Below are 23,595 nucleotides of genomic sequence, written 5' to 3' on the forward strand. Positions count from 1 at the left end.
TTTTCATCCTGACTAGCAAGGAGGCTCTTTCTAGGGGAAGGGTGCCTCGGGTCGAACCTCCAGCCCAGGCCCCTTCACATGGCCCGCACCCCTGTCCAGCCAAGGCCAGGCTAGGGGCAGCAGCTGAGGTGGAGGGAATATCAGGGCCAAATCATGCAGGTATTCAGCCAAAATAAATTGCGGCCCTCATCTCTTGGCACCGTTAAGCCCCAGCTCTCCAGGTTCGATCCTGAGATATTCTCATTCTCTCGTACTCTCGCTCTCGTGTTCATGAACTCCCGTAAAAATAATCCAAAGACACGCATTTTGACCAGTCCCAGTTAGAGCAACACCAGGTTCTACACCAGGATGGAGCCCTAGGAAGGGCAGTACAAGCAAGCAACTGATACCCGCGCTCATGCACACGCACGCACACGCGCGCACACACACACACACACACACACACCCCACTATGGGCAGTGTTCCACTCCCATCCCCAACTCCAAGATGCATCATCTAAACTCCATAGCGATCCCAGGAGAAGGGACCCACCCCAAGCAGAAACGGAGCATAGGGGAGGATCCGCTTTATGCCGTTCAACCTCCACGTTAATTGGAAAAACCACATCATTCTTTTAAGCTTCGATACCAACATCCGGAGAAGGTGCCATAAATGCGCACCCGCGCGCCCACAGACATGCCAATCCAATCTCCAAATTAGCTGGGTAATCACGCTTGCATCGCTCAAGCCCTGGTGTCCAACACCCAGAGAGTGGCTCACAGACACACGGACACCCACAGCGGAGAAACACTGAGGACAGACCGGTGTTCCCCCTCGGCAGACGGGCGCCCCTGGGCTTCGAAGCCCCGGAGCCCTCTCGGCTCCGGCCCCCGCCCCCGGGCCCAACCTGCGCCGCCGAGCGGCTGGGTACTCACACGAGCGCGTGGTAGAGCAGCGCCCAGCCCCGCGGTCTCTCGAGGGCGTCGTAGATCAAAGTTTGGATGCGTCGGTACTTGGCGTTGTTCCTCTTGACCGGGCGGCTCAGGGGGGTCTTGGCCAGGAGCCCGATGCCCTGCGGGGTCCTCCGCAGCCCCTCGTCGCGGCCGCCGCCCTCCAGCAGCAGGGTCCCGTCTTTGTCGGCTCCGGCCCCGAGCGCCAAGGTGACTTGCTCCACGTCGCCGGGCGCCAGCCCCACTTTCCGCTCCTCGTCGCCGGCCGCCGCCGCGTCCCCTCCGGCCGGGTTAGCGGCCCCGCCGCCGCCGCCCCCGTCGCCGCCGCCGCCAGCCGCCCCCGCCGCCCTGCGCGCCTTGAGCCCCATCTGCCTCGCCCCCGCCGGCCGCTTCGCCTTCTCCGCTGCTGCTCCGGGAAGAAGGGGCGCTCGGGGTGCGTGGATGAGGCGGCGGCGGCGGCTGCAAGCCCGGGAACTCCAATGCCATGATCCGCGCGCCGCTCCCCACCCACCCCCCCCCCTCCAAAAGCAAGCAACGGCGGGCCCCCCGGGGGGCTGGGGAGGCCGGGCAGCGGGAAGGGGGTCACATCCCGCGCGGGTCAGCCGCGGGACCCCGAGGGGCGCGGGCCGGGCACTGCGGGCAGCGGGCGAGGGCGCGCGAGGCTGGCGCGGAGGCGCTAGGGCGCGCGGCGGCGGGAGCCTGGCACCGGCGCTCCGGGGCGGCGGCGGCGGCGGCGGCACCCGGGCCGGCGAGCCCGAGACAGCATCGCAGTTTATTTACAAGCCCGGTGCCAACCGCCCGCCCGCCCGCCAGCCACACGCGCCGCCGCCGCCTCCGCCCTCCCCCGCGCTCCCCCCGCCGCGCCCCTCCCCGCCCGCTCCAGCCTCAGCCCCGCAGCCGCCGCCGCGAGCCAGCGCGCCGCGGGCCGAGCGCACGCCGCGCCCCCCCCCTCCCTCCCTCCCTCCCTCCCTCGCCGGGGTGGGGCCCCATTGTCCCGCCCCGTCGCGGCGGGAGGCCCCCGCGGGGCCCCGCCTCCCCCTCCCGCCGCCCCCCACCCCTGCGCGTCCTGCGGGCCCTGCGGGCCCGTCTGCGCTGCGGTCGCCCGCGCGGGGCTGTCCGCGCTCCCCGGGGCGTTGGGGCTTTCCCCGGGGCGGGGCGCGGGGGCCAAGAGGGGAAGGGGAGGCGGGCCCGGGGTGCCGGGCGTGGGGCGGGGGGATTCGTCGGTCGGCCTGCGGCATCGGCAGCTTTACGTTTTCCTTTCGCCTCCCAGTCCTGCCGCTTGGCTTTGGAAGTAACATCCAAGTTGCCGGGTTGGCCGAGGCCCAGCGCGGCGCGAGCCCACCGACCCTGGGCGGCGCCCTGTTTGGTTTCTGGTTCATGGTGGCTAGTGCTGCTCTCACCTCCCTTGGCCCTTGGCCCTTGGCCCTTGACCGCTCGGTGGAGCAGAGGGTTGAAGAGAGAGAACTCGTGGAATTGGCTTGGCTCCTAACGTGGGCTCCAGCAAGGCATTCCCTCTCTTGCCCGAGTCTCTGTTCATTCATTCAGTTACTAAACCCCAAGGGAGGGAGCTTCCGCTAAGAGGGGCCATGTTCTCCCACCGGGACACAGCGGATCCCTGCGCTCCAAGAGTGCATTCTAGAAAGGTGGAAGACAGTACCAGAAAACAAACATAGTGTGATTTCCAGCAGCGGCCGGTACTATGAGGAAACAAATGAGCCTGCTGTTGTTAGAAGTGGGAAGCTTCCTTACATTGGCTGGTCCTGGAAGGCCTCATTGTGAGGTGACATTTTGAGGTGAGACCCAAGCGGCAATCAGGGGCAACTAAGGAAATGTCAGCAAGAGCCTTCCAGGCAGCAGAACCCCAAGTGCCTAGGTGTGGCTGGAGCGCAGTGAGTGCAGGGGAGAGCAGGGGGAGGTGAGGCCACTGTTGGGCGGGGACTAGATCTTGTTAAGTCACTGGCAGAGGACAGTGAGGGTCCAGCACTTTGAACATAACTCCCCGCTCCCTCCCTCCCACAGGGTCACCGCTTTCTTTCCTGCTGCCCCCTGGTACCTGGTGCCTCCTTGCCTTCCCACTCTCTCCAGGCTCCCTGGCTGGCTTGGACAGGGTGGGGAGGGGAGGAGCGGAGAGCAAGGCCAAGTCAAGGAGCTATCCCTAGTGCATAAGAGAAGAGCCATCCGAAGGCCTGCAAAGGACTGTCAGCTCTGGATTGCCTGAGAGAGTTTGCCAAGGAGAAAAAGAGAGAGAAGGGGAGGAGCCAGGAGGAGAGGGGATGGGGGAGGGGACAGGTATGGAGAGAAAAGATGGGTAGGGGACAGGGAGGGGATGGGGAGGAGGTGGGGGAGGGTGGAGAGGGGAGGGGGGTGAGCAGGGGGTGGGAGGGAGAGGGGTGGAGGTGGGGAAGGGGTGGGGAACGGAGAGGGGAGGAGGTGAGCAGGGGAGAGGGGAGGGGAGAGGGAAGGGGTAGGCAGAAGAGAGGGGAGGGGTGGAGAGGGGTGGGGAGGGGAGAGGAAATGTGGGTGCGGGCATAAGGAAAGAAGGTAGGGGATCTGTATGAATGAATGCCAGAGGGGAGAACCTTAGAAATCTCGGAACCAATAAGGGTAGCTTTAAGAAAGGAGTTAAACTGTACACAGGCTGAAATCATTCAACAGTGTTGTATTGGCACAAACAAATAAACCGCTTAATGCCACAGAAGAGTTTGCCCGGAAAGTGACTCTCGTATGGAAACCTAGTGGAAAATAAGAGCCACAACCCGACTGAGAACGATCATCCCTGGGTCACTGGGCTGCGGGACGGACTTGGCGCAGACCGCGTGGACTGGCTGATGGAAACGTGACCGCGCACAGTGGGACCCCCACACACGTTTAGGAAGAGACTGATGCTCAGCAAGGAGCCGGGGGCTGGTCAGGAACCAGTCAGTGGAAACTCTGGAAGGAGGAAAAGTGCAGAGAAAGGGAGGAGCCAAGGAGAGAGGCGCTCCGAAGGGAAGCTCAGCCACCCGTGCTCATCCCCGACCCACCAGTGCCTGCACCAGCTTCCCATCCCAGTGCAATCCCGATGCCTAGGGAATAGTTCTGTCTGCAGGTGGGAGCACCTGCCTTCTCTAAAGTTGCCCTCAACCCCGTCCTGTTTTGTTACCTTTATCACTGCCTAAAACGATCCTGTTTGCATTTTGTTTACTTGGTCACTATTATCTCACCAGGCGGGAGCGGGGCCTCAAGAGTCCTACCCTTGAAGCCTAGAAGGATGTCTGGTGTGCTGTAGGCTCGTGAACCAGTGATGAATACTGAACGCGGAAGGTAAAGCCCCCAGAACAATGCCTGGCTCACAAGCGTTTGCTGTGTGTTTGTGTATGAGATTTTGGGTTTTGCCTTTTACCGATGTGAAAGTCTTTATTCTTAGAGTCTTAGTATTCACCGTGACTTAAGGAACATGGTGACAAAAACATTGTGACAGAACTTAAAACACAAAGACTCTCCAGATAAGCACAAAAGGAGACTAGTCAAGGACCCCGTAGAAAGAAGACGTCGTTACGGTGCAATTAGTCGAAAGTTCAGATTTTCAGAATCACAATTTGGATCCTTGGGCCCATGAAGACACTTCTGTTTTGACGAGAGCCCCAGACTGTCAAATATTAATGTTTTAAGATCAAGTGCAGGGGCTGTGTTCGTGCCTCCCATAAAGCATGAGGTCAAGTCAATATCAAATTCATAACCCTGATCCACTTAAATCCGGTGACAGGGAAACTGCCATGTAGTTTGGAAATTGATTTGCTCAATGGTTTTATAATCCAGTGCGGTGTTGTTCAGGTAGGAGGTTTGGAAATGTCACGAAAAACAGGATGCACTCACAGTGTCGTCTGGGGGACTATGTAATCTCAACAGCCTCTAGCACGGATTCCAGCTAACCAAAATCAAATGACTATATTCCATTGAAAGGAATCTTCTTTGAGGCTTAAAGTCCCTGAGAGCCCCAGGTACCAACTGGGTGTGGCTACCAGGACAGAGCTCAGGAACACAGAATCCAGAAAGGCAGGCTGGGGGCCACGGTACAAACAAGGCATTCCGCTGGCGGTTTTGCGTCCCAGTTCTGCACGACCTCAGTGTGTGACCTTGAAAACCGGACCAATTCCTAGTCTTCAGATTTGCCAACTGATACCCCTCCCCTATGCCTTTGATTTGGTTTTGTTTTCGCTTTTCCTGGCCTTCATCTTGTGCATTAGGGCCAATGAACTCCTCTCCTGCAGACAGGGAGGCTTCTTGGGAATGTGTAAGGAGAGAGAGGTCAAAAGACCTTCTCCGAGCCTCGGTTCCTCTCCCTGTGTGTCCTGCTTCCCAGGGCTGTCAGCCTCGAGTGACCAGATGGACAGAAACATGCTTACGGAGACATGACATTCCAGTGACTATTTCTGTAATCAAATGAGCAGGACGGAATCTCAGGTTCACGGGCACAAGCTAACGGGGGCCCTGCCTACCCTGTCACCCGGTTCCCTAAACACACGAAATGACCGTTTTAGAACATTTTTGTTTAAGCTTATTTATTTTCAAAGGGGGAGGAGGGACAGAGAGGGAGGGAGAGAGAGAATCTCGAGCAAACTCTGTACTGTCAGCACAGAGCCCCAAGTGGGCCCAGCTCGATCCCATGAAACGAGAGCATCACTTGAACCCAAACCGAGAGTCAGATCCTTAACTGACTGAGCCACCCACGTGCCCCTGTTTTAGACCACGTTTAAATTTACTTCTATTATTTGTTGCACAAGAAATGCCTAGTCGTTGTAGGGAAAGTATGACATACCAAGCAGCAAAAAGGCAGCAAGCATGATTTGTCGTCTGGTTGCCCAGAAGTACCCTCTGTTAATATTCTGGGGGCGACCATTGCCAACACTACTGCACTTTGCCTGACCCGCAAACAGAGGGGACCAACGCTCAGCCTCCAGGATGGCACCTTCTCCGATGGTTCAGCCAGCCACCTGGTGGCAGATTGATTACATTGGACCTTCCAGTCGTGGTTGGGGGAAGATGTGTCTCTGGTAGAACAGACACATCTCCTGGATACAAAGTTGTCTTTCCTGCCCATCATGCTTCTGCCGGTTTCACCATCCGTGGGCTTAAGGATACCTCACTGTCATAGGATTCCATAAAACTGCTGCTAACCGAGTAACAGTGTCCCCAAAATGCTTGCTCTGCACCTGGTTATAAATCTACCTCTGGGAGGAGCCAGTGAGACAGGTCTTTGCATCTCCTAAGGAGACAGACACCCATTGCTTTTTCGGAGGAGACCAGGCAAACTCCAATGTTGGGTCTTGTCACAGTCCAGGCCAAAGGCTTCCCTCTGTGTATTCTTTACTCTTGAAAACTCAACCACAGCAAACCGTCAAAGGTGCTGTCCTCTTTCCTCACTCCATGTTTTTGCTTTGTTTTCCTTTTCCTGGATGTCATATCACTCTACATTAGGGCGCATGAACTCTCGGTCCCTTGCAGGGGAGGAAGCTTTCTGGGAATGAATCAGGAGAAAGGCAAAAGGCACCCAGAAGATGAGGGCAGCTTACGGTATGGAATTTAGACCCTGATTCGAATTCTAGCCCTGACTCTGTGACTTTGAGCTTCGTGGCCTTGGGCAAGTTGTTGGACTCATACCCAGCCTGTCTCCTTATCTATAAAGTGGGATAATTTCCCAACCTCCCTACCTTGGACTCCATTTTGAGCTAGACCGAGAGCCCGTGATGTACCGGGCACATTTACTAAATTACTCGAAGGAGTCTGGACATAGGACTGTGGAAGGCAGCTCAAGCCAGGCGGGATGGCGAATGAATGAGCTCCAAGCCAAATGGCGCTCACCTTCACTCCAGATGGCAATAATTAAAGGACTTCGCTTAGATCGTTCTCAATTGGAGAAAGAGTTTCTTTTCCCTGCCTCGTATTTGCAGGTCTTACATTCACCTTTACATTTATTTTGGGCGTTTCTTAATATCATTTCTTTTCTTCTCCTTTTAAATATACAGGTATCCCCAGCTTTGCGAAAGTTTACGTTATTTACGTTGTTTACTAACTGAAAGAAATCTTAAAAGGCTTTCGCTTTTACGAAAACGGCAACAGCAACCACAACAAAAAGGCAGAAAGTGACAGCTTTCAAGGTATGCTCTGCCGTGAGCCATTTCAGAGACAGCACTCCTCCCCAGCGGGGAAGGTAGTGCCACCCAGCTCCTTCACCGGGAACTGCATTCAGCATCACGCCTTCCAACTGCCGGGGCGCTGAACTGTATCTGGGAACATCTGTGGTTCATCTCCATTTATTTTGTGCAGCCGTTAGCAAAATGTGTCCTAAGGCATCAGAAAAGCCGAAGAGAGGTTTTCTTCAGGGTCTGGAAACGCTATTAAAAAAAAAATTCTATATTAATTGCTTCTTTGCTTTATGCCATTTGGGCTTAGGAAAGGTTTGGTAGGAAAGGTCTCCTTGCAGATAGCGGGGGAAACCTGTATTGGGTTAAGATATTCACTTCGTCCATTAATGAATTCATTCATTAATCCTTCCAGTGGGCATTTACTGATTTCCTGTTTCATGAATTGCTCTCTGTGGGTAACAGGAGGGAAAAAAAAAAAGAAAATTGAGTATCTAATTCCATATTTAGTTGAGAAGATGAGATCAACAATGCAAATCAATTTTACTCATTTCTGTATCATCATCACATCTTGATGACCTGACTCATGGTACATGTTTATCCATCATCATCGTTACTTACATTAATTGAGTGCTTACTGTGTGCCTGACGCTGGGCTAAGCTTTATACGGATGATCTCATCTATCCTAGCAGCAAAGTTATGAGGTAGGAATCACGGTTATTGTTCTCTGTATTAACCATGATGAAATGACACTTGGAGGGCTTAAGTACCCTGCTCAAGGTCACGTGGCTAAGAGCTGATGGCCCCAGGGTTGGGGCCAAGGTTATCTGGAGTCTGTGCTTTTAGCTACTGAGATGTACTGTCTGAGAATGCTGTTCCTGGCGGAAGGCTCAGCATATGCAAAGGCTGGAAGTCAAGTCAATGCATGGAATTTCCAGGGCAAGATGTCTGGAAGTGTGAATGGAGCAGGGGCCCCGTGGGGCAGGCTTGCCTACATGCCAGGCTTATGGATTTGGGGACCTTGAGGTGCTTTAAGGATGGAGTGATGTGTCCCAGGTGGTTTCAGAAAGGGCTTTCTGATGATTCCGTAGAGGACAGATTGAGAGTGGGAGAAACGAATTCCATGAAAACAGCTGCGGGACTACTGTGGTGCCCAGCTGAGATGCTGAGGTCTGGAAGGAAAGTGCTGGCAGATCCCTGAGACGAGGGAAGGATGAGGGATTTAGGAAAGAGAGTCCGCACGAATTGGTATCTGGAAAAAAGCAGGGTCGTGGGTCACTTGGCATTTTAGAGGTGGAAACAAATTCACCCAGTGTCCCAGCCTCTCTGTGCTCTGACTGTGGGTTCCCTAAGCCTCTGGCTCCAGTAATTGGCTCCCTGGGCAGTCTGTTCCTTTCTCTCTACCAAATTAAGCTCCTTCTCTCCGGGTCTTGATTGTTAAAACACCCTGTTTGCCCATGCCATTTACATATTCCGATTACCCACTGCCATTTTCCTGCTAATGAGCCCATGTACCTGCTTTCAAGAGCATCTGGCCGGGAGCCTGCTTGCACAGGAGGGCTGCAAAGACTCTATTCACAGTGTCTTCAGACAAGGAGTGTCAGGGCCATTTTCTCACCTCCTTCCAGTCCTGATGGACCAGACCTTTGTGCCTCATTACCCGCCCCCACAGACATCACGATGCTCCGTTTACCTTAGCGACAAGAGGAAAAGCTCCATGCCAACTGGAGACGCGCTCCGTGTTCTTACCGCAATCATCAAAGGCCCATTGTACCCTTAGCCAATCGCATGCACAGAGCCTATTAAGTCCAAGGTCTTCCTAATTTCCATCACTGAATTCTTTGCAGAGGGGAAGCTGATGCCTGGGTGCTAAGTAACTGGGCAGAGGATTATGGGTAGCTGCACAATGATGCTGAATAGGGAAAGCCTATTTTGAGATAGCCTGCTTTGGGCAAGAATCATGGCTCTGAAAAATGCTTGGTGTTTGACCCTGGACAGTTTAAATAACCAAGTCTCAGCCTCACCTGTAAAATAGGAATAATAATTACCTCGAAGGGATGTTTCCAGAGTAGGGGAGTTCACATTTATAAACCTTTGGCACTTAGAGGCACTTGATACATACTAACTGACATACTGTGAATATGAATATGTTCATTATAATAATAATAATTAATATGATATCCAAATTAGGAGAGAAGTTTGGGGCGTCAAGTCCGGTGCTGTTCTGTCTTTGGTGACGCATTTTATATCACAGCCCAGCCCACGTAATACGATCGACGTAGAAACAACCGAAACAGTGCTATCCTGATGCGATGATACCCTGTGATATTTGCTATTCCGCATTTTATGAAACACTGATGTCACAGCCTGTATGACCTTGCCAGCACTGCCATCACAGAACGCCACAGGCTGGGGGACTTAAGCAGCACAAAATTATGTTCTCACCACCCTGGACGTTGGAAGTCCAACACCAAGTGCCAGGCAGGGCTGGTTTCTTCCGTGGCCGCTCTCCTTGGCTTGCGTCTCGCCCGGCTTCACGTGGTTCTTTCCTGTGTGTGTACACCCTGGCGTCTATTCGTCCAACTCTCCTCTTCAGGGACACCGGTCAGATTGGATGAGGGTCACCCTAGCCGCCTCCGTTAACCTATGCACCTGTTTAAAAGCCCTGTCTCCAAAGACAGTCACATCTTGAAGCACCGGAGGTTAGAGAGTCAACCAACGAACTTGGTGGGCAGGGCGGGGGCGGGGAGACAACACAATTCAGCGGTAACATGAACTCCAAGGACTTCACATTCCACTAAGGGATTGTGACCCCGGCCTATAAAATGTTAATCAGTTCCAATCTGTAGCCGCATTCTTTGGTCTCTACTTGAAGATCTCCAGCCAGTTGCCTTCCCAGGAATCCCAAGGCTGTGTGACCGGCACCCCAACCACCTGCCGAGCACCTGCTCTGTGGCGGGCCCTGTGCCAAGCACCTTTCCTTTTCCACCTCATTCAGTTCCCACCACCGTCCAATGATGTAGGTTCCACACAAATGCACCTTTAAGAATGTCTGTGCATTGGGGCGCCTGGGCAGCTCAGTGGGTTAAGCGTCCGACTCCGACTCAGGTCATGATCTCGTGGTCCGTGAGTTCGAGCCCCACGTCAGGCTGTGTGCTGACAGCTCGGGGCCTGGAGCCTGTTTCGGATCCTGTGTCTCCCTCTCTCTCTGCCCCTTTCCCCACTCACACACTCTCTCTCTCTCTCTCAAAAATAAATAAACATTTAAAAAAATTTTAATGAAAAAAAGAGAATGTATGCGGGTTGTCCGAATATTAACTGTAGGGATATATGTGGAATCTGTGTAAATCAAAGAGCAGTGGCTGAGCAAAAACTCAGACCTAGATTTTTCTTTAATGCCCAGAAGGTGGTGTCCCTATTATTGGAAAGGTCTTCATGACGAGACAAAATTTTCCTCAGGGAATGTGAAACTCACAAAAGACTATCATTCCGATGTTTCAGAGGAAGGCAGTGATAACACAGGGTTAAACATCGGAGGATCTAGGTTTCGGTGCCGACACTGGCACACTGGCTAAGCGGCCTCGGGGAAGGCATGTCGGATCTCTCAGACTCAGTTTCCCCTTCAGGAAAATGGAGATGTCATTCTGTATCCGCCCCAGGCACGGTTCTGCAACCTTAAGAGCTCTATTTTCCTCACCCGGTGGTGGTGAGGTTTGAAACTCACTCTAACCCAGAAGGCTTAATGTTGCATTACAGGTAGATTTGGGGGCTACGTTATTCTTGCCATCTGACCTGTCATTAATCTCTTTGAACCTGATTTTCCATTTCTATTATCTCTGTATAACATACATATTAAGTATTATGGCCATAATAACTTCCTCAGGAGGTCACAGAAAGATGAGCTCATGTGATATCTGCACAACATCACGTTAGGTAGAATTTCATCGTTTTGGCTTTTCCTTTGATGCTACAAATAGATGAAGGCAAAGACGCAAAGAACATCTCAGCCTTCTTCCTCAAAGGCAGAGCAGCTAGTGTATTGACTTAAGGCTCCCTTTGAAGTGGGTGCTCGTTTGTAAATTTTCTGAAACCGCCTCACGCGGACTTCATGGGTGGAAGTTCCAGCCAGGGTTTGACTCGGCAGGTGGCATAAAGCCGTGGGGCTTCTGTGAAGTGTAGTGCACAGCACCTGACACCAGGGGGGGCAATTCCTAAATGGTAGCAGCCAGAGGGACCGGGACCAGGTGAGGAGGAAGAGGAAGAAAAATGGAATTAAGAGGAGGAGACTTTGGGCCCCCACTTCTGGGGAAACCGTGCTCCCCCAGCCTGTTCCCCATCTCCTCGGCTTCATCGTGGCCGCACTTGGACGCAGCCCTGCTCTAGGAAGAAGTTCCAGTTTCTGTGATGCTGCGATTCCCACCCTGGTCTCAGGCTTCCCCGTGGGTGACACCCCAACTTCATCTTTGGTTGTTGGCCATGAGGTGTTTTTTCTGCTAGTTATTTCTGACAAACTTAAAAATAGAGCAACACATTAAAGTAATTTATGAAGGGTCGCCTGAGTGACTCATTCCAACGTCCGACCCTTGATTTGGGCTCAGGTCATGATCTCATGATTTGTGGGTTTGAGCCCTGCATCGGGCTCTGCGCTGACAGTTCGAACCCGCTTGGGATTCTCTCTCTCTCTCTCTCTCTCTCTCTCTCTTGCTGCCCCACCCCTGCTCTTACTCTCTCTGCCTCAAAATAAATAAATGAGCTTAAAAAAATGAATTCATTAAATATTATATACCATGTATCCATTGCAAGTGCCCTATTACAGCTGTTGCCTTCTTCTAACTTCAAATATTTCTCAAAGTTCTTCCAGGAAAACCCCCTCTCGTGGCCATGAGTATCGTGGCATTCTGTATCGGCCCCAGGCACGGTTCTGCAGACTTAAGAGCTAGATGTCCCCCTACTTAAGAAACATGTTCCTCAACTGACTTTCAGCGGCCAGCACCCATTTGCCAGTGCAGGTGAGCGTGTAAAATATCTCCATGAAAGCCCGGCCAGTATTAGAAGATTATGTCACGAAAGCAAGCGTCAGAGCGAGCTCATTTCCAAACTTAACCTTCGGCTGGCCAACCCTACTTTCTTTCACTTCTGGAAAGGGGGGTGGGGGGCAGTGGTCACAACTCATCTCTACACTTAAAACCCACTTGCTCCTGTATGTTTGCACAGTGCCTCTGTGTCCACGTGGTCTTTGCAAGTCTTCGCACAACTCGACATGCTTACCACTGCTCAGCAAATATCCATCCCCCAGAGCCATGGGAGCACCCACTAATGTTGGGCTGGTTCCTGTCACCTGCTTTGGCTAGTGGAATATGGGCGGAAGTAACAATGTACCATTTCCAGGTGAGGCCTTAAGAAGCATCACGTGGTTGTGCTTCTTTGGGAGCCCTGGCCCCCACTCTGACAAGAACGTGCTCCAGACAGCCGCTGCCCCCTCCGGCCTGGGCCCCCAGAATGAGACGGAGGGGAGCAGAGCCCTCGCACTGCCTCTGCCTCCTGACCTGTGATGGATGAATAAATGCTTAGGATTGAAAGCTATTGAAATTTCTGTGGTTTTCTATATCAGGAAACTTAGAAATCAGCAAAAGAGATTCTTTAGAGCCCTTTTGGTAGAGCACTGAAAGCCCTCTGGGGATCTTCTGACCTATAGATATCTGCACCTTTGGCTGACGATCTTCGGAGGATGCTACTTTACCACTCCTTAGGGACAAAAGTTAACTCAGAAAACTGATAGCAATGCAAATGGGTTTTGTGCTGGACAGACACAATGGATTTGTGCGCTATAGAAAAGATAACCCCAAACCTTATGTTTTATGGTCTTTTGAATGGTAACCTGCTGTGCATCTTTTAGAGAATTCATTGCAGCGTTCCTGACTGTCTGTATATCCCTCTGTTCTTGAAAATCTCCTCTGAGCTGGTCTCAACATCAATCACTCTCATTACTTAATGAGTTGTGTGAAAAAAAATCTTTGACATATATTCATCGTATGTGCATGAGAGTTAGGTCCGTAACATTACAATGGACCTCAGCAGTTGTTACAAAGCATTAGCTGACTGACACTCCAGGGTTCTAATACAGTTTCGGTCATCAATTCATTGAGCAACTTGGAGAAGCTAAGCAGCCTATCCAAGCCTCAGTATCTTCATCTGTAAAGTGAGGGTTTGGGACAGATAGTTTTTTTTATTCGGGCCAAAAGCTGGTCCTCCCAAGGTCTTGGGGGTGGGTAAGGGAAGGAGAATGTCATAAATCCATTTTACAGTCAGAGATGCTGAGAGTCAGAGAGGTTTAAGTATGACCTCAAGGTCACAGGACACCTCTGGCCTCCCATGGAGTCCACCATCTGTTAGACCACACCAAAGGAACCACCAGCTGCACAGATAAAAAGCTTTCATGAGCCGATGTTTAAACTCTTGCTTAGAGAAAAGAGCAGTGTGTAGAGTCTTGCAGACCGAACCTGAATCTTGGCTTCAAGATTCACACACCCTATTTGGCAGCTGCTTAACTTCGGGCCAAGTGCTAACCATCGCTGAGCCTCAGTTTTCCAATATGTGACGTGGGGATACAAATGTGTCCTTTATACTGTGGCTATAAAATGACAAAAGAGACGTATGGGGCCCAGTGTAGTGCCCGGCACATAGGAGCAGCTCTACAAAATGCCAGCTTGCCTTCCGCGCCTTCCAGCAGGGCCAGAAGAATACTGCCTTGGGGCCAAAGCAGCCCAAGGTTCAGCTCCTGGCTCTGCCACTTTCTTGCTGTGACCTTAGGCGGGTTCAATCGTCCTGTGCCTTCATTCTTCTGTGTATGAAGTAGATATGCTGGTGACACTGCTTGGTGCTACCCTGAAGACCACAGATGTTCTGAGCACAGAGGGCTGCCACCCAGGTGCTAGAAGCATTGTTCTTTGTCGCGAGCTGACGACGAAAACACACAGACAGAGTGAAGGTCAAGGACAGCACCAACAAAGATCTTTGTATGCGATTTTGAACAGAACCTGCCTTGAAAGCAAAATCAACATCACCAGGGATTCAGGCCCGGGACTATAGATTTGGGGGGGGGGGTCCTATAATCAGCTGAAAGGAACAGAACTACGTAAAAGAGCTCCTGCTTAATCAAGAAATTGCGTAAACCCTAATTCCAAAAAATGTTAATGGGAAGGATTACGTATTTATATGCCGTTCTGAAAGATTTATGCCCGTCTTAATGGCTGGAGATGTCCTTCAAATTTTCCATCTGCCTTGGACTAGGCCTAATGCGATAACAAACAGGAAATCGACTGGGCTAAAGGACATGCAGTTTTGTTTTGAACCATAAACTACATAAGGCTGCTGACATTGCATATTAATTAGCTGATCCTTTCCTTTCCAAATTAAGGCTCAGTTTTGTATTACTTGCGCGGGCATACAACTTGGCCCTGTGGCTTTGGATGCAAGGAGGTCTCATTCACTAAATATTTTTGGAGCACGTAAGAGTTTCCAGGATCTTCTAGGTTTGGCAAGGAACGAGGTAAGACCTAACCTAAACCGTGGAACATCTCTCACCATCTAGGAAGATGATGGAAAAGGATAAGACAAGAGAAAAAAATGACTGCAGCCAATCGTGCCAGAAACATCTAGGCTTTTCCAGAGCTTCGCTGTGGTTTTTATCTCGCCGTCCCTGGGAATCGTGTGAGACTCACATTTTCCTCTTTGCTTTGGCCGGAAGAAGGCTGAGGACCGATTCTTCCTGGTCCTCTATTTCTGTGCCTACGTTCAGATGTACTCATTCATTCGTCTCATAAATATTTACTGAGCAACTCCTCTAGGCCGTGTCCTCTGTTAGGTGCCAGGAAAAGCTGTAAACAGAAGAGGCAACGATTGTGCACTCAGAAAGCTTCCCTTCGGGCACGGAGACTAACGATAGACATGACAAACGGGTGATTGTGAGCACGAGATCTTACTTCACGTTCCAGTTATAGCTACTGCCGTGGAGCCAACCTCCCCACTCCCACTGGTGCCAAGCCACAGCCCGTTCATCACTCTCGTGGATTCTGTGGGTCGGGAACTCCGACAGGGCAGGACGGGGATGGCCTGCTTCTGCTCCCCAAACGCGGGCCAGAGCACCTGCCCACGGCCCCTCTGCTGTGGCCACCCCAGGAAAGTTGGACTTCTCAGAGGGCAGCAAGCCTTCCAGCGGACGAGGCAGAAGCCACATGGCCTTTTGTGACCCAGCCTCAGAAGCCACGCAGCGTCACTTAACAATGTGCTCCACCGGTTGAAGGGGTCAAAAGCCCCTCAGATTTGGTCATTGAGGCCATGGAAGGACTGTGAAAGAACTGATGGCTATTTTTCAAACCACCCAGAACTTCGAGGGCCAATATACTGTCATGGTGAAGGACTTCAGGTGGAGTTCAAAGCAGTTGAACTCAGGCTCAAGTCTGTACGTTCACTTACTTAGCACACATTACTGGATGCTTACGGTGTGCTAGCTCCTGTGTTAGGTGCTGGGGGGGGGCCGTATTGAAGAAGGAAGACACCGTCCCCCCTTTATTTGTTCTTAATCTCTGTGATGAACATTATGGAATTTTATGGCATGAACTGATTAACGCTTTCCTGTGGTTCTGGCTGCCATATAGAGAATGGAATATCCAAGCCCAGGGTTCGATGGAAGGAAGGAGTGAGGGGCCATCTCAGGTGCGGGAGGGCTGCTGGTGGCTTGGACCATGGTGGCGATACTGGAGATGAAGCAGTATAGACAGATTTAGGGGTACAACATGGCAGGTGGAGATGTGAGACGTTCAGTGGGCTGGATAAGGAGGAATAGGAAGGAGACTGAAGACAACTAGTAGGTTTTTATGCAAGTAATTGAGCATAATGTGGTGTCATTTACTGATGAGTAAGATTAAGAAGAGGGGTGTGTGTGTGTGTGTGTGTGTGGTGTTGAGGTGGTAGAAGTCAAGATTATATCTTGGCCTGTTAACTGTGAAGGTATAACAGGCATTCTCTAGAGCATTCCCCATCTAGAATCTGTCCTAATTATTCCAGAACAATAGCCAGAGATGCCCATCAAGCTTCAAGCAAGTTCTTGACTGCATTATTTTTAAGTCAAAAACGAGGGGGCGCCTGGGTGGCTCAGTCAGTTGGTTACGCGTCTGACTCTTGTTTGAGGCTCAGGTCATGGTCTCACAGTTTCGTGAGTTCAAGCCCCGTGTCAGGCTCTGCACTGACATCAGGGCGCCTGCTTGGGATTCTCCCTCTCTCTCTGCCCCTCCCCTGCTCACGCCCTCTCTGTCTCTCTCAAAAGAAATAGATAAACTTAAAAAAAAAAAAGTTCGGGGAGCCTGGGTGGCTCAGTCGGTTGAGCGTCCGACTTCTGCTAAGGTCATGATCTCCCGGTGTGTGAGTTCGAGCCCCGCGTCGGGCTCTGTGGTGACAGCTCAGAGCCCAGAGCCTGCTTCGGATTCTGTGTCTCCCCCTGTCTCTCTACCCCTCCCCTGCTCATGCTCTGTCTGTCTCTGTATCTCAATAATAAATAAATGTTAAAAAAAAATTTTTAAAAATAAAAAGCTGGAAGTTACCATGATGTCCAGCACTATGCGGTTGGAGGACTAGGCATCCTTCAGAGTGCTGCTTAGAAAGCCTGTAATGAGACCAGAAAATTTTCATTAAATAAGCAGACGAAAGGATGGGTGGATGTTAACTCCAGTGCGTTTATTACTGGTGTGATAAGCATTAGCAGGGAAATGGCCACGAGATACTTTTGGCAAACCCTACAAATCGTGGAAATTTAGAATTGCAAGAAGCCTAGTGGGGCATCATTCCAGAAGCCATGCTCCAGAAAGATCATGAAGACTGGGAGTCTAGAAAGGTCTCTGTTGAGGCTGTGAAACTTGACCCTATTAGTGGGGCGCCTTCTGTTCCTGCCTGCCCGACCCGGAGTATGTCAGGTGGTATCTCAACCTTCCTGTCTTTGCTTCTGCTCTTGTTTTGCCCTTGAGCAGCCCTCCTCACCTGGGTCTCCAGGCAAACATCTCGTCTTTCCAGACTCAGCTGTACATCATCCTCTGGGGAGTCTCTTCTGACCTCTCTCACCCCGGCTGGTTTTGGCTGCCTTTCTCCTCTGTGACTGTTTAAGCTGTGCCCTACAAGGCTGCCACCCTTGTGGCATACAGCGATTCACTGTATTTATTTCTTGACTTGTCCAGGCTCCAGAATAGACCAAAAGCTCCTTCAAGACCGAGGGTCTGTCGATTATGTCTCAGTATCCCCAGTACCTCTCAACATGTTCATTAACTCACGAGTCAAATTCGTCAAGTGCCTTCTAAGTTCCCTGCACTCTTTTAGGCACTTGGCGGGTAGGGTAGAGTGGCAGAGACTCTACTCCTTCACCAATATCCCTTTCGTCCGCGGTGGTAGGTTGCTAATCTCCGTACGTGGACACCCAACTAAGGAGACCACTCGTCAGCCTCCCTTGCAGTGATGTGGTCATGGGAACAAGTTCTAACTAATGGGATGTGAACAGAAGTGATGTGCACCCCTTCTGCATCACGATCCGAAAGGGAAAGGCAGCTCTCCTTCCCCTTCCCCTTTTTTTGCTGGTTTGAATGTCGACATGATGGCGGGAGCTGGGGCAGCCATTTAGGGTCATGAGATGGAAGCTACGTGCTGAGGCGGCAGGACATGAATTAGCAGTAGGCTAGCTTCCCTTCGCCTTTCAGGCTCCCTCATCATCCTTGAGCTGCCTCCAACCTTATAGGAGAAAGAGAAATTAGCTTCCGGCTTGTTTATAACAGCGTATTTGGGGGGCTGTCAGTCCGTTTTGGCTGCTATAACAAAATAACATGGACTGGGTCGCTTATGAAACAGCAGAAATGTATTTCTCACAGTCATGGAGGCTGGGAAGTCCAAGATCAAGGCATGGGCAGATTCGGTGTCTGATGAGGCCACTTCCTGGTTCATAGACAGCCGTCTTCTTACTGTGTGCTCATATGGAGGTCTCTGGGGTCTCCTTTATGAGGGCACTAATCCCATCACCAAGGCTCGACCCTCTGACCTAATCACATCCCAAAGGCCCCACCTCCCAATACCATCACCTCAGGGATTAGGTTTCACCATGTGAATTTGGGGAGGACACAAATATTCTACAATGGTCTACAGCAGGGCTCCTTTGTTACAGCACCCAACCCTATACCTCACTCATATAAATGGTCGTCTAAAGGAGATACGATCTCTGTACCAAGTGAACTTGCTTACTCTAGACTCAGAGCACATGGCTTGAGAAGTGAGCAAGTGAATGAAGGAATAGTTCAGGGTCTAAGCAGAGCCAGCTGGAAAAAAATAAAACCTAATTTGTCTCCATGGGCAGATAGCGTGATATGCTACGAGGCTCAACATTCTTCGGAGATTATGCTTCAGACAGTGGGCTAAGCGTTCCTGCTTCACTCCTCCATCGGCCTTTCCTTCTCTGCACAAAGCCACGCACTGTGCTTATTCGGCCCCCTCCTGGCTTTTCCCAAAGCCAGAGCTGTAATGCAGGTGCTCATTACCTCTTACCTAAACCATGCCACCAGCTGCTGAGCCGGCCTCTCCAACTCCCTTCCTTCCCCAGAGCTGTTGCCATGGCAATTTTCCCCTGGCACAGCGATGATCAAAACCTTCCAGGGCTCCCCGTGGCCTTCAGGTAAAAGGCCAGGCTCCTTCAATTAGCTCCTGGCGTTGGTCTCCCGCTCACCTTCGCCATTTCGCTGTCCCGCGACACGCTTTGCCTCCTCCTTCCCGGATGCCTTTTTCCAGGCTGACCTCTTCCCCGGAATGCCTTCCTTCTTCATCCAGCCTCACCCCTCTCTCTGCCTGTTACAATCCTACCCTTCTTTCAAAATGCAGCAAAGGCCCTTTCTTTATGAGACTTTTCTATGTTTTCAGGTCAAAAGTATTCTGCCCCCTTTCTGGACATTCCCGGCCTGCTGTATTCCTAATACGGCACTTGTCACGCTGGGATTAGGACTGGATGAGGGGTGGGATGGGGCTGGGTGGGGGGGGAGATAAAACAAGCAATAATTTAACAATACTAATGTCTAACCATTCCTGAGGGCTTGCTGCGGGCCGGGCTTCTCCCCAGTGTTCTAGCTACATCAAAGCATCCGTAGCCTGCTGCAGCCCTGTGGGGTAGGTACTATTGTCTCCGCGTTAAGATGGGGAGGTCAAAGGCACAGCGAAGTGAAAGTCACCTGCCCAGGGTCGCACTGCTGGGACTTTGAATCTTGACCTGACCACTTGCCAGACACGTGACTTGAGGCAGGTCATTTCACCCCTCTGAGCCTCAGTGTCCTCACGTCTCAGCACAGCACCCGTAGGACAGGTCGCCCAGGAAGCCCGCAGGCCAGGTCCACGTAGGTGGTAGGCACTCAATTCATGCTCTCCTCTTGTCTGCAGGGTTATGGCTCCTAAGTCATATATCCAGGGCTTCTCACATATTTCCCTGAACATGGTCGGTGCCCGTGAGCTTCTGTTTTGTCTCAGTGGTCGGCGTCCCGGTCACGCTCTGTCCACTACCTCACGGCATGAGGTCCAGCGATGGGGTCACTGAGGCAGGGAGTGCCAGCTGGCCACTGATAATCCCTTCTTTAACCTTAGTAACAACAGTACATCTTACCCTAACACGGGCATTTGCAGGCTCTCTTGTTGCCAGACAAGACCTCACCAAGGCTGGAAGAGCAGAAGTGACGCCACGTGCTTCTCCTCCCCCTCCCCACTTCCTGCCCCTGGGGATGAGGATTTGATGCTGAGTCCTCAGGCGCCATGCAGATGAGAGGCTGGGTGATAGGATCCAAGGGCCTGGTCCCTGACAGCCTGCGTTAAGACTGCCGGGCGAGACACGGGGTGCTACACGTAGGCGATGAATCACTGGAATCGACTCTTGAAATCGTTATTGCACTAAAGGCTAACTAACTTGGATGTAAATTAAGAATAATAATAAAAAGAGCGACGCAAGAGAAAAATGAACTTGTGACTTGTTTAAGCCCCTGTTCTCGAACCTCTGACAGCCACCCAAACGGTACCCGAGCTGCCATGGTCTCACGAGCCCAGGAGGGCACGGCCACACTGCTTGCTGGCTGAGTGGCCAGGGGAAGGTCCCCCAGCCCCAGCTTTTACGACAGCAAAAGCACCTGTGCTACAGGGTTGTCGGGGGGATACATGAGATCGCGTGCACCAGCGGCTTCGCACAATGCCGGGCACGCACTGAGAGCTCGATAAATGGTAGTGACTGTTATTCCAGGTCAGCTAAAATTGCAGCTTTCCAGCTCCCCAGCCTGGATGTAGCTGGGCCACCGTGCTGCTCCTGAAATAGCCAGCACGATGATCTCATCCTCCCTCCCGTCTTGATCGAATCGACTGCCCCAATGTGTTTCTCTCCAGTCCCTCCTACTGGTGTTGTCATCGCCCTCCCCTCCCCTCGCCTGGTGCACAGCATGGTGGGACTCATCCCAGTCCCAGCAGGAGAGCGGAGGAAAGTCACAACCCCGTTACCAAAACGCGATCTGGACGGCTGGTGGGTCTGCAGGGCACATAACTCGGCTCAGCAGGGGCCGAGGCAGGAGCCGGGTCCTTACAGAGCCGCCCCGTGGGCTGGCCCTCTCCTGGCACAAGGCACCTAATCCTCATTCCGCTCTCTGGGGTCCAGAGCTCTGGATACAGTTGCACAGACGCTAAGACCAAGGATGAGGGATGTGAAATGATTGGTTCAAGGTCACACATCTGGACAGTGAAAGACTAAGGTGGCAAGGAACGCATGCCCAAAGAGATCTCTAACTTTTTTTTTTTTTAATGTGTATTTGTTCTTGAGAGAGACAGAGACGGAGCATGAGCGGGGCAGGGGCAGAGAGAGGGAGACCCAGAATCCGAAGCGGGCTCCAGGCTCTGAACTGGCAGCACAGAGCCTGACGCGGGGCTCGAACTCAAGAACCGTGAGATCATGACCTGAACTGAAGTCGGACGCTCAACCGACTGAGCCACCCAGGCGCCCCGGGGGTCTCTAACTTTAATTAGAATAGCTTGCCACTCAAGGAGGAGAGAGCGCCAGGGCTCGAAATTGATCTTTCTGGGTATTGGGAGTGGAGTTCTCTTCCGAGGCGTATTTCTGCCCTCCGCTTCCTGCTTTTAGTAACGAAGCCCCAAGAGCCTTCACTGCTGCCGGGACCCCCAGTTTTACCTCCTGGGCCACCCAGTTGCCATCCTACAAAAGTTGCTGCCTTTCCAAACAACATGCTCCCTGCTCCCCAGGTTGTATTTTGCTCTCAGGTTAAATTTAGGTGTGAGCAAAAGAGAATCCAGATCGTAGGAAAGGATGTTTCCTTCATTGAATAAAAATGGAACATCTGTGCGCAGGGCCTGTTGGGGACGTGCTGGGTCCTGTGGTTTGGAAGCCCTCGTCCTAGGACCCAGGGAGGGTCACAGGCCCACAGCAGGTGATATAGGAGGACACTGGGGCTCAGGGAGGTCACACAGGCAAGGCGCTGTGCTCCCGGCCCTGGTGGCTACCCAAGCAGCCTATGATCTGTTTCTTATATGGGGATTTTACCTAAACCTTCATCTCGGAGAGAAGAAGCATCTGTGTGTAAAAATAACAAACAGGGGACACCTGGGTGGCTCACACAGTTAAGCGTCCAACTCTTGATTTCAGCTCAGGTCATGATCTCACAGTTCATGAATTCAAGCCCCGAGTTGGAATTCTCATTCTCTCTCTCTCTATCTCTGTGTGTCCCCCACTGCTTGAGTGCATGCGCTCTCTCTCTTTCAAAATAAATAAATACAACTTAAAAATAACAAAAAAGCTCCCCAAGCCTTGGTATATTAGACAAATCATTCACAGGGGATAGAACAATCCTTGCTTCTAAGCCTTGACCCTCTGTCATGAGTTCTTAGGCAAATTCCCTTACCTCTCTTTCTTTGCCCACCCTTAGAAGTCAGTGCCCTCGTTTGCAAGACGGGAAATCCGAGTTTCAGTTTGGGGGGTTGTTTTGAAAACTGAGATGACACGTGGCTGCCATCATTAGCCCCCGTCCGGAAGTCTGGGATCCGTGTGGGTTCTCACCCTCTCTCCTGTCAGGACACGCTCTCAAGGAACCAAAAGCAACAGCCCACAGATACACCGTACAGATCCACTTAAGCCGGCATTTCTCAGGAAGCTTGCTCAGTAATAAAGTACTTGTTAATAATGTAGATTTTTGAGCTCGACCCACAACCACCACATCAAGACTTCTGCGGATGGGCCGTGAACTCTGAATCCACACTTTGAGTGAGCAGCCCCGGGGTAGTTGTTAACGCACACGGAAATAAAAATAATCCTGACTGGGGTGCCTGGGTGGCTCAGTCTGTTGAGCATCTGACTTTGGTCGGGGTCATGATCTCATTCTTTGTGAGTTCGAGCCCCTCATCGGGCTCACGGCTGTCAGCGCGGAGCTCGCTTCAGAGCCTCTGTCCCCTCTCTCTCTGCACCTCCCCCGCTCACACTCGCCGTCTCTCTCAAAAAGAAAATAAAACATTAAAAAAAATATTAAAAAAATAATCCTGACTTGGGTGATAAAACCCGATGGTACCTGCATAACCCAACGAATGGCTCAGGTGAAAAAGTCTGATGCCACCAAATTTCAGCAAAGAAGGAGACCAAATGCTTGGGGTTGCCGTGCACACCTGGGGAGGCTTACGGTGGTTGGGCAACCGTGGAGAACCCTTGGGCAGCATTTACTAAAGAGAAACGGAAGGAATTTCTATGAAGCCACACTTCCTCTCCCGCATAGATACACTCGAGAGAAGCGCATGCGTGTGTCCGCAAAAAGACACGTCAAGGAACACTCATAGTAGCTTCACTCTCAACTCCAACCTGCGAAGAATTCAAATACTCATCAACAAGCAAATGGATCAATGAATTGAGGCTCGTTCTGATTCTCACAGATCGCACGTTGATGAAAAGGAGTCAAACACAAAAGAGTGCATACCTGACAATCCCATTGGTACAAAGAACAAAAATGGGAAAAACCAGTGTATGGTTTTAGAACCGAGAACAGTGGCTTCCTCCGATGGATGGGTGTAATGAGCACCCAAGGGACTCTTCCAGTTGGTGAAAATGTTCACTGGCTGGAGTTTTCAATGGTCACATGGGGGTATACATGATGTATGTTAAAGATGTGTTCCCTTTTCTGTATGAAAGTGAGTTGTTTTGTTTTTGTTTTTTAAAGCCGAACGTTTAAAGGAAATTAAAAGATGGTACTTAATCCTTTTAGCCATGGTGTGGCGCTGGTCTACACTGCTCTGGTCTCCCCACTGGAGCTGGGTCTGGTGGGAGGTGGGGGAGCCAGATGGTCCCTGTGGCTGATGGCTTCGTCTCTGGGCAGCTGCTGGAAAGCGTCTCCCTGACCCAAGCCCCCTTCCGGAGCCGTGGCTGGTGACACACTTTGTCACTCTTAACAGCTTCATTAAAGTGGCTGAGGGCAGAAATAACCCCAAGTCCAGACAGCTGGGAGCA

General features: G+C 51.6%; 1 protein-coding gene across 1 annotated transcript in view; it reads right to left on the bottom strand.

Moving 5' to 3' along the window:
- KCNQ3 (potassium voltage-gated channel subfamily Q member 3) overlaps positions 1–1,415 on the bottom strand; it is a 309,556-nt gene extending 308,141 nt beyond the window's left edge. The window contains exon 1 of the mRNA XM_047073817.1: positions 915–1,415. Within this exon, the coding sequence (XP_046929773.1) occupies positions 915–1,297 (383 nt within the window). The 5' untranslated portion in view covers positions 1,298–1,415. The remainder of the gene's footprint in view (positions 1–914) is intronic.
- Positions 1,416–23,595: the final 22,180 nt, after the last annotated feature.

The sequence above is a fragment of the Lynx rufus genome, unplaced genomic scaffold, assembly GCF_022079265.1.
Source record: "Lynx rufus isolate CCGP_SWC_20201006 ecotype Redwood Valley unplaced genomic scaffold, mLynRuf1.p SCAF_12, whole genome shotgun sequence".
Lineage (NCBI taxonomy): Eukaryota > Metazoa > Chordata > Mammalia > Carnivora > Felidae > Lynx > Lynx rufus.